At 34.5% G+C, this 17,066-nt stretch overlaps 1 protein-coding gene across 5 annotated transcripts in view; it reads right to left on the bottom strand.

Annotated features, from left to right (window-relative positions):
- Positions 1–17,066, bottom strand: part of Akap6 (A-kinase anchoring protein 6) — a 466,251-nt gene that overhangs the window by 83,360 nt on the left and 365,825 nt on the right. For all 5 annotated transcript variants that reach the window (XM_063246541.1, XM_063246546.1, XM_063246550.1 and 2 more), the window contains 2 exons: positions 15,048–15,194; positions 12,009–12,233 (listed from right to left, as the gene is read on the bottom strand). In XM_063246541.1, the coding sequence (XP_063102611.1) occupies positions 12,009–12,233; positions 15,048–15,194 (372 nt within the window). The remainder of the gene's footprint in view (positions 1–12,008; positions 12,234–15,047; positions 15,195–17,066) is intronic.

Below are 17,066 nucleotides of genomic sequence, written 5' to 3'. Positions count from 1 at the left end.
ACAAAAGACTTCTGTCTAGAACATATAAAGAATTTTAAAAAATCAGATCCCCAAAATTCAAAGATCCAATCCAAAAATGGGCATCTGACATGAATACACAATTCTCAGATGAAGAAATACAAATGAAAAATAAATACATGAAAAAATACTCAGCCTCATTTAAAACTAGAAAATGCAAATTAAAACAACACTGAGATTCCATCTCACTCCAGAAAGAATGGCCAGGTTCAAGAAAACTACCCACAACAAATGCTGGGGAGGCTACAGGGAAAAAGGAACTCTCCTGAACTGTTGGTGGGAGCGTAGACTGGTGCAACTGTGGAGGTTCCTCAAAAAGCTGGGATTGGAAGTCCCATTTGACCCAGCTATTCCACTTCTGGGCATATTCCCAGAAGAACTGAAATAATCGTATCACAGTGATATACGCACACCCATCTTTATAGAAGCACAGTTTGTAATAGCCAGATCTTGGAAACAATCTAAATGCCCATTAACTGAGGAATAAATTTAAAAAAGTGGTATTTTTATACAATGGAGTACTACTCAGCTATAATGATCACATTGAGATATTTATAAATAAATGGGTGAAACTTGAGACCATAATCATAAGTGAAATAAATCAAACTCACATGTGTGAATACCATATACTCTCCCTAGTGTAAGAAATGGTAAGAGTACATAAGATACAAAAATCTCAATAGATACAGTGTAAGGTAAGAATCTGCTCAAAGGGGAAAAAATAACATTCCAGGGAAAATGAGGAAAAAGAAAAAACATCTAAAAAATTATACAAACACAGTAGCTAAGATAATTGTGCTACAAATTCTGTAAAGCCTTGGAACAAAACAGTTAACATTCATAGGACTGGAACAATTGTGCATGGTGTATGGTGATCTGAGGAACTCTTAAAGATCATTATGTAAAATAGTAACTTTAGTTATGCTCCTACCACCTTGTTTTGAAGGACTATATTGTCAGTGTTTTGGGCTCTTTGCTACTGTTATTTATTTGTCTTTTTTTGTTTCATGTTTTCCTAGTAATTTGTTTAGTTTAGTTTTGTTTTCTCTTTAATACACAAAGGATAGGTATACATGTGGAGACTCATACATGCATGGAACTTCCCCTAAACAGTTTATGAGAATCGATTATATAATGCATGATCAAATGAATAGCTACTTTGAAGGAAAAAGAGACATTATGGTATTCACTGCTGATTCAAGATCATCAGGCAGTGAAATCCAGTAATGCCATTATTCTTTGTTTAGAGTGGTTTTTGTATGTTTCCTATTGTTTACTTTCAACATACATGAAGGTACAGACAGCTATTTTGAAGAGAAAGAGAGATGTTCTGGTAGTCATTGTTGACTTCCCTATTGTCTGGTCTTGAAGTCCTAAAATGCCTTCATCATCCTGTTCTGACCAGTTAAATACTATTTTGTTTTGTATGAATTCATTGTGTGTGAAGATATTGACAACTATTTAGAAGAAAACAAGAGATATGGTAGCCACTGATGATCTCCTGTTGTCTTGCTTTGAAATCTATGTCATTTACATTTTTTTCCTTTGTTCTGCTTTTTTGTTCTTTGATCATCTTCATTCTGTTTTGTTATGTTTAATTTTACTCTCTTTAAATAAAATTTTAAAAAATGAATCCTGGTATACAGAACAGACTGAATCCAACAGAAGTTGAACCAAACTGAAAGAATTACTTAGAGGGATTAAATGGCATCTATAATTGAATGTTTAATAAATAAAAAAGTATTTGGCCTTTATTTCATTTTATTTTACTTTAGAAAACTGAATAGAAATTGCTTATAAATTTTTCCTTTGGTTCTTTCTACCACCCCCAGGCCATAGCATGAATAAGATGTACCTAAATCTATCATTTAATTTCAAATTTAACCCAGCCAATTTTTCTTATAAGTCAGTCCTAGATTGTATCAAATAACTGAAAATTATTTCCAGAAATGCAGTAAGTGACACATTTTTTAATATGGTGGTGAAAAATCTGATAAAATATTTTTGATGAACGTACATAGCTTTGATTGACATATATAGCTAAAGCAATATCTTTTTTAAATGTTATCTAGAACCTATAGGAAGAATTAATTTCTGTCTGAGGTCTGTTGATTTTGAAAATGTATAACACATTTTGGTAAAAGCCAGATTAAATTATTGTATTTCTTTGTTTGCAGCTTCACCAATAACATAATCAGAAAGCTTATAACGGTTCCAGAGAGAGTAGATTGGAGGATAAAGGCACCTATAAGATCCACAACTACTTTTCTCATATATCATAACTTCCAAAATTGTCTTCCTGTTTTTCAACCTAATTTTGAAAATGTGGGGTTTGGAGTCACAGAAGGTGGGATTACTTATTCAGCCAACATTCTGTCACTGTTGTTTGTAATGGACATGGAAAATTACTCCTAAATATATTGATCAGATTGGTCTTATTTTTCTTTCTAAAAATTGAGCACTGACATTTAAGGAAATGTTTTCCTGAAGCCTGAACCACATTTAAGTCTTCTCTCTTTAAAAAAAAAAAAAAAAAAAAAAACTAAAGTTACATTAGTGATATTTCTTTTCACCATAATTACTTTGCAATGCTGAACATTTCATAGTTAACTTACAAACTTTTTATAGATTTTGCCCTATAAATGTAAATTTCTGAGATTTAAAACACTGAATTACTGATTTCCTTTAGCTAATATTTCAAATATTCAAGAAATAGGGAAGAACAATAGTGTAAGTTAGCATTTAATTATTTTTCTCTTTCCAGGAATAGATTTTTGACCTAAGAACTGCTGAGTTTACAAGTAGTGGCAATTTTAGGATAACTTATAGTTCTGACTATAATGTTATTATTCATGACTGCATGCCTTTGAGTAAGTTACTCCAATTTTTTCTATCGCAGTTTTCTTTTCTGTAAATGAAAGATAATAAAACCATCCTCCTCCAAATGTTGATGACTAAATAAGCAAATGGAGGGGAAATATTTAGAAACTATATTTCCTACATCATAAGCATTCAATAAGTTATAGTTGTTACTATTATTAAAAAGTTATTGTATCCTCCTAATTCAATTCTAGTATGATCTCCATTTCTTTTTTTCTTTTTTCTTTTTTTTTTTGTTCCGGGGATCAAGCTCATGACTTGAAACTTGTCAGGCAGGTGCTTATGCCACTGAGCTAAATATCCGGCATGATCTCCATTTCTTAAAGGAGATGCAAATAGCATCCATTTCCACACTAAAAATACTTCATTTAAACTATGTCAGGCTCAAAGAACTATATCCTGTGAGATCAAACCCAGCCCTCTGACTGCTTTTATAAATAGTTTTGTAAACTAATTTTACTAAGCATAGCTATACTTAAACATTCACACATTGTCCACGGCTGCTTTTGTACTGTGATGTAAAATGAGTAACCATAACAGCCATATAATGTTTATAGCATTTCTTTGAAAGACCAGAGAATGACAGAGTAGGAGACCATTAGGAGACCATTGAAATTTCTTCCCAAAGACTATTCTATTGTCTCTTCCGCTATTTGTTATATAGATTCAAACAAGTCACCTTTACATTTCATATCTCAAGTTCTACATTCATAAAAATAAACACACATAAGAAAGGAATTATAATTTTCAACTTAAATAATTAAAGTACATTCTAATATAGCAACATGCATAAAGTGCTTGGTCAAATTTAAATTACTAAATGAATTCAGGGCATTAATACTTGACAAGCTTACCAAATCTATTTCATTAATTCATCTTGTTGATGACAAAGTCTTGTAGTGAGACTATACTCATCTTTCCTAGCTATTTGTAGGCCCAAGCCAGGGTTGTGGGTGTCTTTGGATATTGGTAGAGAATTTCTCCCCAGTTTAGAGGATAATGAATTTAGTTTAGCGTTACAGGAACATACAATTAAGCACTTATATTATTTTCTCTCTGAAGGGTCATCATTAAAAAGCAGTGCTTTCTAACCAATGGTATTGAAGCTAATCACACACAGCTCTATAGGGCCCTTTATATATAGCTGGCTTCATTACATCCTTGACAGGTTCTCCCATATTTTGTTATCAGAGTATGTTCACTCTGACAGTTCTGCTTTTCTGTCCCAAAGCTTTAAGTTCACACCTTCATGTTTCTCCTCTTTTGCCGGACTCTGATTCTTTATTGGGTGGAATTTTCTCTTTGTGTCTAATTCCACACTTGTTACACTAACGCTCACCCCCAAAAGCATTCCACAACTGTTTTTTTTTCCTTATTTTGTTTTTTCCGCAAACTTAAAATCCTGTTCTCTTTCCTCATTCCAGACCTAGCTATGAGTACAAAATGTAGGTCTGTCCATAATGTGCTAGGTTTTCCTTCAATCTGTAACCCTGTTCCCTGTGCAGTGTAGTTCATTACTACGGGTTCATTGTCCTTACTTCTGAGGGTCGTATAAAAAAGGCATTTGGTTCTTTCAAAAGTCTGAGATTTCTGAGAATGGAGAACCTTATGAACAAAGGTCTTCTTCTTCTGTGTGACCAAGAATGGCCAGAGACATATAAGAACCTAAAGAAGAGACAAAGTATAGTAGTTTCCCACAAGTAAATGTTCTATACCTCTCATGTCTGAGTGGTTTTATCAGTGAGTAAGATAGAAGTCATCATTCTTTGGCTTTTTGTCATGTAAAAAGCTTTTTATTCTTTAGATTTTTATTATCAATTGTGATCTTTAATAGTTTATAAACATATTACATTTTTACTATTGATTACAAACATTTGGTTCCATTCTTCCTGTAAGTGTGAAAGATACAGAATACTTTATTAATCATACACTAGTCACTAATAATAAACAGCCTAGAAGTATTCTAGCTATGAAACATTTATTCTAAGAAATATATATAATTTTCTTTAATAACAAAAATTTACTAGGTTAGATCTCTATAACTTAATTAAACTCATGAAGATTGATTTTTAAAAGTAAATAAAGCTTAAGGTCATTGTTTTGGTTTGGATATGAAATGTCCCCCAAAAGTTATGTATTGATTAAGTCCCCAGTGCAGCAATGTTCAGAGATGGGGCTTTTGGAAGGCAATTGAATTACAAAGTGTCATTGACAGCCTCATCGACCTATAATGGAAGCTTAGGAGCCTGGGCCTCTTTAAAGGAAGTAGATCATAGATGCATGACTTTGGGAACTACATTTTATCCCTGGTCCCTTTCTTTCTGGCTTTTTAACCATCTCTGCTTCTTGCTTGCCACAAGGTGAGTAGCTTTGGTTCACCACGACCTTTCTTAACAACATTTCTGTTTTACCACAAACCTAAAAGTAATAAAACCAGCAGATCATACATTGAAACATTTGAAAATAAATATTTTATCCTTCAAGCTGATTTTCTCAGTATTTTGTTATAGTAATAGAAAGATGACTAATATAAAGGTCACAAGGGACTCATAATCTGAGCTTCTGGGAAAATGGTGGGACAGTAAGCAGCAGAGTAAACAGTGTCTCTGAGAGATACAGTCCAGATGCTGGAATATAGCATCTTAAGGAAGACAAGAAAGAAGGAAGTGGGCCCCCTGGACCCAGGAAGAATCTAAAGTGAGAACTGAAGCCCACAGAGAGAGTAAAAGGAAAAACTTAAATGAAGAAGGCAGTAACTGATGGCGCTTTCACCCGGAGCTGAGTCCATTGTGTGAGAAGAGCTGTTAAAACCTGAGGACACACGGTCACAGTGATGGTGGCTAGAGGCCTCTACAAAAAGATAGGGGTGGTGGAGGAGAGCAGTGGACCAGAGCACCACACTGGCTGGCAGTAAGTGCAGGGGATTCAGTTCTCCTGTGGGAGAGAGTGATTGGCCCGGAGCCATTTTGAAGTCATCCAGATAAACTTGGAACCAGAACAGCTGCCAGCTTCCTCCAGCAGCTCCCAGCTGGGTGCAGACCAATGAACTCTACCCTCACATGCATTCCAGTGTCAATCGTGAAGATTCCCTGCCAGTGACCAGCCCAGGTCCACAGGCAGTGGCCAGCCCTGTCCCTGTGTACACACCAATGGCCATTGTGGTGGTTCAGTACAGAGGTGGCAGCTGGCTTTGCCCCCGTGCACACTCCGGCAGCCACTAGGGAGCCAGCGCAGGCTGGTAAAAGCAGCAGACAGGCTTGTACCAGCACACCCAGTGGCCACCATCAGATACCCATAGCCAGACTGGCTAGAAGAACCAAACAGTCTTGCTTCAGAGAAATTGTAGCCAATGTGGGAAGTTCTTGGGACCCCACTACCCACTTGTCTGGAAGAACCCAGGCATATGTCTGTTATAGCCTAGTTTTAACCCTTGCTCCTCATTTCTGTTTTGTATGTGCTGCTCAGCTCCACCCCCTTCCCTTCCTATCTTTCTAGGTTAAGTTTCAATTTCCTGAAAAAGTTGTAAAAGCCTTAGGTATCAGTTTCCTATAATCCCCTCCCCTACCCCTCATCTGGCTATTTGTAATAAAATGTGCTGTTCTTTAAGAAATGCTTAACTTCAAGGAAATTACAGGAAGTTCTGTAAGGCCCAGATGCTATCTAACTGTGTCAGGGATTACAACATTCCTGTGGTTTTTAGCTTTAAAAGCATAATCCCTCAGCTGGGAGGCGTGCAGTCTCCAAATTGGCTCCTGGACACTGTGACACCAGGCCTGGCCTAAAATAAAGTCTTTGCTCTCCAAATTTTAATTTCTTGCTTCCTCAGGTTTTATTCCAGGGTCCGAGCTATCACAATGTCAAGATGAAGAAGCAAAAGGCAATCTCTGGCTTCCAACTCAAGCAGAGCAAGTGCAGGAGATGTAAACATGGAAGAGTTTGGGAGTCACACACCTGAAATCTCTGAAATGATGGCCACTGAAGTAAAGAAACAACTTCACAAGGCTATAAAAGAAACTACATCAGAATACTATCTCAGGTAAAAGAAAAATGAAAAATAAAATAAAAGAATTTCTAAGCATCTCTAAAGAAAACATACATAAAAAATAGAGGAGCATAACAAAATGAGGGAAACCTTGAATGAATAATATAAAAAGATTTAGAACACATGAAATAGATTCAAAAAGGTGTCGAGGAAATTAAAAACTCCACCCAAAATTGGCAAAACCACTTGAAAGAAACTGAAGATAGACTTTCAAACCTTGAAAACAGTTTTGCAAAAGGATTTTGCTATCCTTGTGATAGCAAAAGGAAAGATCTCTTAAAAATAACAAGGAACCAGGAAGTAACAATTCAACAGCTAAGAGACAACCCAAAGAAACATAACTTAAGAATTATAGGTGTGAGTGAAAAGGCAGGGGTCAACACAAATGACATTAAAAGTCTATTTACAAAAATAATATCAGGCATATGGAACTTCAGTGAGCCATAACCAAAATAAATCTATATCAAGACATATAACAATCAAGATCCCAGAAATTCAACACAGGAACAGAATATTAAAAGCTGTTAGAGAAAAGAAACAGATCATCTATCAAGGAAAACTCATCAGAATCACAACAGACTTCTCAACACAAACCTTTAAGTCAAGAAGAACTTGGAGTGAAGAATTTCAAGTCCTGAAAGAAAACAGCTTCCAACCCAGTTGTTGTACCCCACAAAACTATCTTTCAAACGTAATACAGAAACAAAATACTTCCATGACAAAGAACAACTGAAGGAATTCATGATCACCAAACCAACCCTACAAAGAATACTGAAGAACATTCTAGAGAGAGATAAAAAAGACCATGGTTCCAGGAACAGTGGCAAAGGGGGATCACTGAGCAGGTTAGACAACTGAATGGAGGGGGAAAAGTAAGCAGCCGACAGCAGAACAACAGCATGGCAGAGACAAAGCAATGCATGTTAGCCATAACCATTAATGCAGATGAACTTGATTTACCAATACAGAGGAACAGGCAGACTGGATCAGGAGACAGGATCCATAAATATGCTTTATACAAGAAACACATTTAACTTGAAAGGGTGGGGGTTACAGACTGAAAATCAAAGGAAAGAGAACAATGCTCTATGTGACAAGAAACCAGAAAAAAGTGACAGTAGCTTGCCTTTCAGCTGCAGAGTGGACAAGAAAGATATGTCATTTTTATACAATGGAAAGCTGCTCAGCTATAAAGAAAGATAACCTTGAAGCTCTTGTAGGTAAATGGATACAACTTGAGATCATGCTCATGGGTGAAATGGTTCAGAGTCACATGGGCGAATATTGTGTTGCCTCCCTAGTATAAAAAACTAAAGGAGTTAGTGGGATCCAAATGCACGATACATCCTGTGAAAGTGAAAGGGGAGGAAGTGTCTAAAAAGGGAAGGCAGTGGCCATTGTTAATATAATATCATAATTTGAATCCCATATTGTTTTCATTGTTCTATTTAGTTAGGTTTTATTCTGTTTTGCTTTGTCTAATTTTATTATATCTGATGGCATGGACAGCTATTTCAAAGATAACAAAATATAGTAGCCATTATTGATTCCCTATTATCTTGTTTTGAAGGCTTGTATTGCTTTCATTGCTTTGTTTTGATTGATTTCATTCTATTTTGTTTTGTTTGATTGTATCTGTATATCTGTTAATATAGGCAACTACTTTGAAGATAACAAGAGGCATTATGGTAGCCATTATTGATCTTCTTGTATTTTGTTTTGAAGTCATTTGCCATGTTCATTGTATTGTTTTGATTGATTCTATTCTGTTTTATTTCCTTTGGTTTTATTATCTTCAAACAAAAAACAACAACAACAACAAAACCTAAGGGACACATAATTCAAATTTTGGAAAAATTTCAGTTTAAAAGATGATACATAACAAAGAAATTTATATTGATATAGTACAAACATGTAAACTGAAAACATAAATACTATCCTCCCTCATATCTTCAACAGGTAAAGCTATTTGCTGTTTTAGCCAAATTGTTGAAGATAGTGACTAATAAATTCACCACAAAAAAATAATGACATTTAGTTTTGTCCTGCTCTTTTTAAATCAAGTTGATACAGAAGGATACTTGATAAATATCAATTTTGCATTGTAGTTTGAGAACAGTCTTCAGAGTCAGATAACTCTTAAACTAATTCTACTATTCATTAAAGGTGACCTTGGACACATGAAATTTAACTTTCTTCAGTCTCTGTTTCATGTAAACAAAATAAAGACCCAAACAGCAAACCCATAAGGTTTCTATTAGGATTAAATAAGATATATGCATACTACTGTATACTCAAAATGGATTATTACAGTTTTCAAAATGAGTGAATTACAAACATACCCAACAACATGAATGAATCTTACAATTATAATAGTAAATGAAAAGGAAATCCTGTTTAGAGCATGAATGTTGTTTTAAAAACTGAAAAAAACTCAACTAAAATGAAAAATATTCTTTCCTATAAAAGGGAAGCAAGAAAATAAGGACTTGGAGTTTAGGATCACAATAAGCCTAGAAGAGGAAAGTAGTGAATTAAATAGGCCTAGAGAACCACACTGTTGGATGTATGTTATGATTAAGGTCCCACCTATTTTAAGGATTCGCTATGATTATAGCATTTGAAAACAGCTAACTAAAATGAATATAAAAACAGCTAGAGTCTTTTTTTCCTTTAGTTTTACAGTGTTGGCAATCAAACCCAGGGCCTTGAGCATACTAGGCAAGCACTCTACAGCTAAGTCATATCCTTAGTTTAAAAGCAGTTAGTTTAATGTATAGTAACATTAAAAATAAAAATACTACAAGAAAAAGGCTATCTTTAAAACAAATAAAGCAGCAAAAATTGCATAATATTATCTATTATACTTTTGAGATAAAAATTCTATGATTATCTTGAGGTACAAAGATGAGCATGGTAAACCATGAATTTGGTGTAGCGATTATTCTCTTGTGGCTATAAACTGGTAGTGCAATTTTAGTAAAAGCCTAGAGTGCTAGGAATTCTCTAATGATCTGCAAGTAACTCTAAAGCCTGCTCCGATCTAGTGCCCTTTCTCCCTGCCCTTCAGTCCCATTCCCTGCCCTGCCCTGCTCTTTCTCCCTTTCCATCTCTCTCTCTCTCTCTCTCTCTCTCTCTCTCTCTCTCTCTCTCACTCTCACTCTCACTCTGTCACTCCCTGTCCCATTTCCAAGTCTATCTCAGTCTCTGTCTCTCTGTTTCTATCTCTATCCCAATCTGATTCTGTTTCTTAATCATTTTAAATTTGTTCCTGGGACCTAGCTGATAATGATGTTGTTACTATATAAGCCAAAATTAATTATTTAGTGACAAGCATACTTCCAACTATAGTAGCAAATGTCAAGAGAGAGATAGCCTATGTATAAGGGCTGTTTAAGGGGTGCAATCCAGGGGCAAATTGCTTGTTCAGCATGTGTGAGGTCCTGCCCCTCCCGCAAATCCTATGTATAAGACACAGAAGTATGTAGGTGGATAAATAATTCTAATGACAAACTTGCTGTTGTTGCAAATATGTTTTCTGTTATAACTTTGGGTCTACAGTGTTAAGAGATTTCTATACTTGATGAATGTACCACTACAAAAAGTAGAAGTAATAATTTATTTATGTGAGCTCATAAATAAATGCCATTGGAAGCCCATTTTATAGAGGAAGAAATTGAGGCATTCAGAAATCATACAAGAAATACATAAGGGTCACACAATTGGCCTGAGTTTTGATATAATTCCAAAGCTGGGGTCATTAACAAGTTCATTCATGTTGCAAGGAAAATACAACTGTAAGAAACACATATTTTACAATATGCATTCCTATAGTTAAAAGGACATAAACTTTATAAGGGGCATGCAAACAACACTGACGCAGGTATCTGAAGACTGTACCTCCCTGCAATGATTTCAGTAGCAAAAATAAAATAACAAATCACTTCAATGTTAGATTTTAGGCTATAAAGCTCTCTTGCCTTGACAAGGTATTTTCATTTAATTTTCAGTTTGGTCTTGTCATTTATGGAAAATGATGCTTTTAACCAAAACAATTTATAGATATGTCATATGCATAATTTATTGAAGATATTTTGACCTTACCTTTGAGAGTGCCTCCTCTTGGGTTATTTAAATTAACAAGATGAGCCTGTCTATGTGGCAGACTAAATGTGACTGAATTCTCTGAAAGATTGCTAAATGAGCTGAAATGAACAAAATCTTTGAAAAGAAATGATTACTTGGTCCCAAGAAGTTCTTTCTTTCATGGTTGTCCTTATTTTCTTCTTTAAGACCTTCCATTCTGGGAGAGTTCTTGCTACCAAATTCATCTTCTATAACCCCAAAGACTCAGGCTGACACCAGCCAGAGCCACACCCTCACCACCTCTATGGGAGGGTCAAGCAGCATGAACTAGCTTGGGAAAACATTCAAATGTTGTACTGCTTTTAAATAGATATTATGTGAAGAATAGAAAAAACCCATGGGGAATACTCTCCCATGGATAGACATGAAGATAGCTGTGCTGATAAGGTGGGCGTTATTTTACAATGGGATATGCCTATTATGCAGCAATCTCTTTTACTTTATTTCTTCTCTCTGTAAATAGTAGACTCATATGTAAAAATTGTGTTTCCCATTGTATCAATGGCCTGCAATTAAATCATGTGCAATTAAATGATGTGCTGTTATCATATCAATTTATGAAAGTATTTTTTAGCCAAGTTATTTATAGAATAGTTAGAGTCTGTCTTTCAGAGTCCTTAGTAATCTTTGTGTTTACCAATCTGCTTTTAATTTACCAAAGTCCTCCAAAAGTACATAAAATATATGACTGATAGAGACTTCTCCTATGTAATGTATATTTGATACGCATATGTTCATCTCTATATACATACAGACATTACCATGTAAGAAATGTGGAGGGTGTCTATAAATTCAAAGAAACATTTAAGTGCATTGTGATACATGGATACATGGGCATAATATTTTATGTACTTGATAAATATTCCATTTCTACCATGAAGAAAGCTTTTTATCAACTTTGATTGTTTTTTTTTTTTATTACCTTAAAGTATTGCAGTTGTTTCTCAGCATTCATTGTTCCTTCCTTTTCTTGTCTCAGACAGGAATTGAAGATGAAAAGCTCTGTGTCTCTTAGCCACCCTTTCAGTTCTTTGATCCTGACCTCCAGCTGTCTCACCAGACTTCCGCTTTCGGGAGAGAGCAGGTCTCGTGGACCAGACCCACTGTGCCCTACCATTGTGTCTTGTATCTTCTCTCTTAGGGTTTTCTAATGCAGCAGATTAAAAAACAAAAAGATAAAACAAAACAGACAGCAACAAAACAAAAACATAGATTAGTTTAGAAAGCAAAAGAGCATTATAACAAGAATTACCTGGAGGTATCCAGCTACACCCACCACCTCACTCCTGACACTTCTGTCACTGTCCAATTTGGGATTCTAATTCTCAGGCAATACATGTTGTTCAACTTAAGAAAACCTCATTCACTTAAGTTTTCTTCTAGTACAAAAGAGATTTGGTCCAAAAGTTCACTATGGTCACAGGCAAAAATTCATTTGAAATCTCAAGATAAGAATTTACAGTTAAAAGTTCTCTATATAGAATGCTTTAGAAATAAAAATCTAAATTTAATCAATGTACTAAAGATGTCAAGAGTACACTGTGCAGAGAATTAAGTTCCTTTTGTTTCGTGAAGTACAATTTTGTCCCACTAACTATGCTAGAATCCTCCTTAGATTAACCACTATGGCATAAAGACACGATCAAGCCAGTTTTCCTTTTGCTTCTTTCTTTCTGGTGGAAGGCACTGTCTTTGGAAAATTTAATTTAATCTATTATGATAAATTAACCCCACAAAAATAAGGTTTAAAACACAAGTAAAACTAAGTCAACAGATATTCACTTGCTGGGTATATTCTGTAAATGGTATCTTTAAGAGATCATAACAAAAAAATAGCCTTTCTTGGCAACACCCTCGTATTTTCATGGTGCAAATATTGATAATTTGAAGACTCTCTGTGGAATCCAGATTTAGCTATTGTTTTTGTGCTGTAACAAAAGTAGCAGCAGGAGGTGAAATCAATGCCCTTGGAGGGTAGGGTCACAAAAAAGAATTTATTGCCACTTTTTTGTTCGGGAACAGTTTGCAATCATAAATTCTTCATAAACAGAATACTTCAGAGAATGGTCCGTCTTCATAAATATACGACAGAGGACATCAATTTCATTTAATTCACAATTTGTGTCAGCACAGCAGATGCCAATGCCTGCCTTGATAGGGTTGTTTAATATGCAATTGAGACAGAGTAATATGCAGCACAGGGGACAAAATTTCACAGATTAAACTGTACGCACCACTGACATTTCATTCTAATGTATTTCCATTCCACACTGTTCACCTTAGATGAAAGTAATATTAAAAACCATATCCCTCTATTTTACTATTGTTGGAAGTTAAATCCTTGTTTTTAATTTTTTTCATGCCAATTAAAATGTAATCATGCCAATTAAAACAGTATGCCTGGTGGTGTTAGCATGGCACAGGTTCTGCTAATATCTTTCTTCTACCCAAATCATTACAAAACTGCGTATTGTATTTGAATGGTGTTTTTGTTAAAATTACAACTATTCTTGAGGTAACTGATTCATAAAGAATTATTAAATATTGTTTCATCAATATAATGTTGATATAAAATTTTTGTTGAGGTAATAACATACATAATTTTTAAACATTTTTAAAAAATATTATTTTTCAAGTTAGCATTAAAATATAATGTAAATAGACTGTCATTTTATCTATCAAGTACATAGTGCCACTTTTACTTAGTAAACAACCTTTTAAAATGTCACACATCAACCACATTTTCCTGAATTCAGTAAATTCTATAGAATTTAGAAGGTTCTGATATAAATCCACATATTAAATATAAAGTGAAACACACTAATTATTATTAAAAGGCAACGTACATAGAGTAAGAACTTTTAACATTTGCAGTTACTTTGTACAACTGCGGAGTGAAGAGAATTTAGAAGAGAACCAAGGACTTAAACTTGCAGTTCTTTTAATCACCTAGATTAAGCATGGCATAAACTAAACACTGGCATTTCTCCAGCTCATCAAGATACATGGAGAGCCTCTAATTCAAAATATTTTTGGAGTATTATTTCTTTTAAAAATTTTTAAAGAGGCAGAAAACTGGAAAGCATGAAAAATTATACTCCATAACTGACACCACCCATACTTACCTGTTATAATTAATCATTTAGGTAATTGGCAAATTTAGCTTACCCTTGATTTGAAGTGAAGGCAATTTAGGAGAGAAGCTGATGAAAAAATACAGGTTAACTTCTCTCTCTGAGTTGTCTTCCAACAACAGGACAGTAGTGTCTCCTGCACAGTGGCACCCTGGTCTCTGGTAGCAGAATCTCTATATTGCCTTTTTGCCAGATTCTTACATCTCAGTGTTTGGCTGCGACCCAGCCCATCATTGCGTGAAATGAATTACATGAAACTTTTTTTTTTTTTTCTTTTGTTAAAAGTGAGTTGGAACTTGAGTCACAAAACAGAAGGTGATTTAATTCTGCAATTCAGGTTTGGGTCAAATTTGCAACACTGTTTTAATGGCTGTATTGTGACTTAAATGCTGTACTGACAACACCACTTTTCTTCTTAAGAGTACAGTAAATAGTTAAACAGTGGATGTCTCTAACATGTACCTTCAGAATAAATTCTATTAACATTCATTCAAGCATGACAGTCAGTGTATATCAGATATACTGTATTATAGTTGACTTGGTGCATACCCATAATACATGGCATATTTTACTTACATTTTTATGTATTAAAAAACCAAAATTATTAAAATCTGAGAGGAGACAAGCTCAAAATTAAAAAAAAAATCAGCAGAAGAGAAAAAAGCAGTGCTTTCCCCATAATAACATGAATAGCTTGTTTGAAATGTTGGTAGTGAATTGAAAGAGAGAGATATTTGTGCCTCAAATTAGAAATCAGACAGATAGAGTACTTCACTACACAAAAAAATGTACACATAACCTACAAACAGTAATAAAAATGCAAATACCCCAAGCAGTTCCCATTTTTCATTAATTGAATCCACTTTTTCAAGGAGATCATTTGGTAGTAAAACGCCACCTTTCTTCAAAGCTTCCACCTTACTAAGCAGCTCTGTCTTTTTCAGGTGTCGGATGGACATTTCCACGCTATATCGCTAAAATAAAAACACAGAGAAAGAGATATCATTAGAGAGAGATGTTCTTAGAAAATCTTTGAGCAGAGTTTGCAATGCTTGTGGGTGTCAAAGTTATTTCTCCAGTGTAATGCATGGAGAGGCTAACCTTAAGTTCCCGAGTGACTGAGAAACAGTTTAAAAATATGAATATTAGCTGGGTATGGTGGTGCACATCTGTTACCTCAGCTATTAGAGAGACTGAGGCAGGAAGATTGAAAGTTCAAGGATAGCCTTCAAATAAAATTTAAAAATAAAGGTTAAGGTTGTAGATCAGTGCTTCCTGAGTTCAAACCTCAGGACCAGGGGGAAGAAATCTATAGGAAAATATGTATTAAACATAAATGTCTAAATTATTATATTGAAATGACAGTGACTCATGTCTTTTAAAATTAAGTTTATATATGCATTTGCTCATTAATTTAAAATATTACAAATAGGAAAATTCTTGATATAGAAGGATTTAATATTACAGTTAATTTTGATTAATCCTTGGCCCTCGGGTGCTACCCATCTGTCCTCTTTGTCCAAAAAGGACTGGTCCCAGAATGATTCAAATAAAAGTATTTATAAAGATTATGTGACTTCTTTATTATCCTGTAAACTTCCTGGCTTAGAGAAGATGTACATATAAAAAGGGGAAAAGAAGCAAGTTGTGGTGGTGCACGCCTATAATTCCAGCACTCAGGAGGTCGAGGCAGGAAGACTGTTGTGTTCAAGCCCAGCCTGGGTTACAAACCAGTTCAAGGTAAGCCTGAATTGCATAAAGAAATCCTGTCTCAAAAAGACAAAAAAAAAAAAAAAAAAAGGTGGGGAGAAAACTAGTGCTTTGAGAATTGCTACAAACTTCATTCTGTTGATTACTGTAAATTTTCTTCAAATATCACAATTGTCTATAGAAGTTCTATTTATGACAGTAACTACAGTGATTCTCTTTAGAGGATAACTTCAGTGAAAGGCTTAAGAATATTTAGTATAATTTTAGTTACATTTTTAAGTGTATAGGTAAAATCACCTGTGAGTAGAAAAAAATGATATTCTGTTTAAAATATTAAATGGATTTTACATTTTTAGTACATTTTCAAAACACATTGGCAACTCCAAAATTTATGTATTGAAGCACCAAAGATAGGTCATTGCGTTCCATAGTAGCGTTACTCCCTTCTTCTAAATAAGCCAGGTTGCCCTAAGTTAAGCAGTCTTAAAAGCTTTAATAAGAAAAACTTTTGTCTGGGCAAAGAATTGCTAATCAACAAATTTAAGATATTTCTAAGCACTTGAGTAATCTTATCCACCTAAAAACATGACATTGTGTAACATCCCAAACTAGAACACAATTAGAAGCAGCGTCAAGGAAAAGAAGGTATGAATGAAATCACGATTTCAACTAATAGATCTTCCATGTTTGTGTGCATATGTTTGCATACTTTTAGTTTCATATTTTAATCTTTCATTTACACTAAACATGCACATCATTTGTATTATGTAAACTTTTCCAAATGTTAGTCATTTGTGGATCACAGAACAAAATGTTTTAAATGAGGTGATTTAGGCATTTCATATTATTAATGAATATTGATCAGAATGTCACAGTATCTAAAATTACATGAATATTCATATTGAAGAAAATCAAGGGGTTTTAAAAAGTGTTTTCAGGATTTGGCCTGTGATACACAGGAAACTGATTGCATTCTCTAACAGCAGGCAATTACCAGGACCACATTATTTCAACCCAGAAAATACACTGTCCACTTGAGTTTTCTAGACTCAATACTCAACAAGTAGTCTAGAAAACTAGATATTTTATATACCAGAATGACTATAAGAGAGTTTAATCTTTTTTATATAATCAGA

The sequence above is a fragment of the Cavia porcellus genome, unplaced genomic scaffold, assembly GCF_034190915.1.
Source record: "Cavia porcellus strain 051 isolate PalLab524CR breed Dunkin Hartley unplaced genomic scaffold, mCavPor4.1 scaffold_1, whole genome shotgun sequence".
Classification (NCBI taxonomy): Eukaryota; Metazoa; Chordata; class Mammalia; order Rodentia; family Caviidae; genus Cavia; species Cavia porcellus.
Note: the sequence above shows the minus strand (reverse complement) of the source record. Positions and strands in the feature narration are given on the sequence as shown.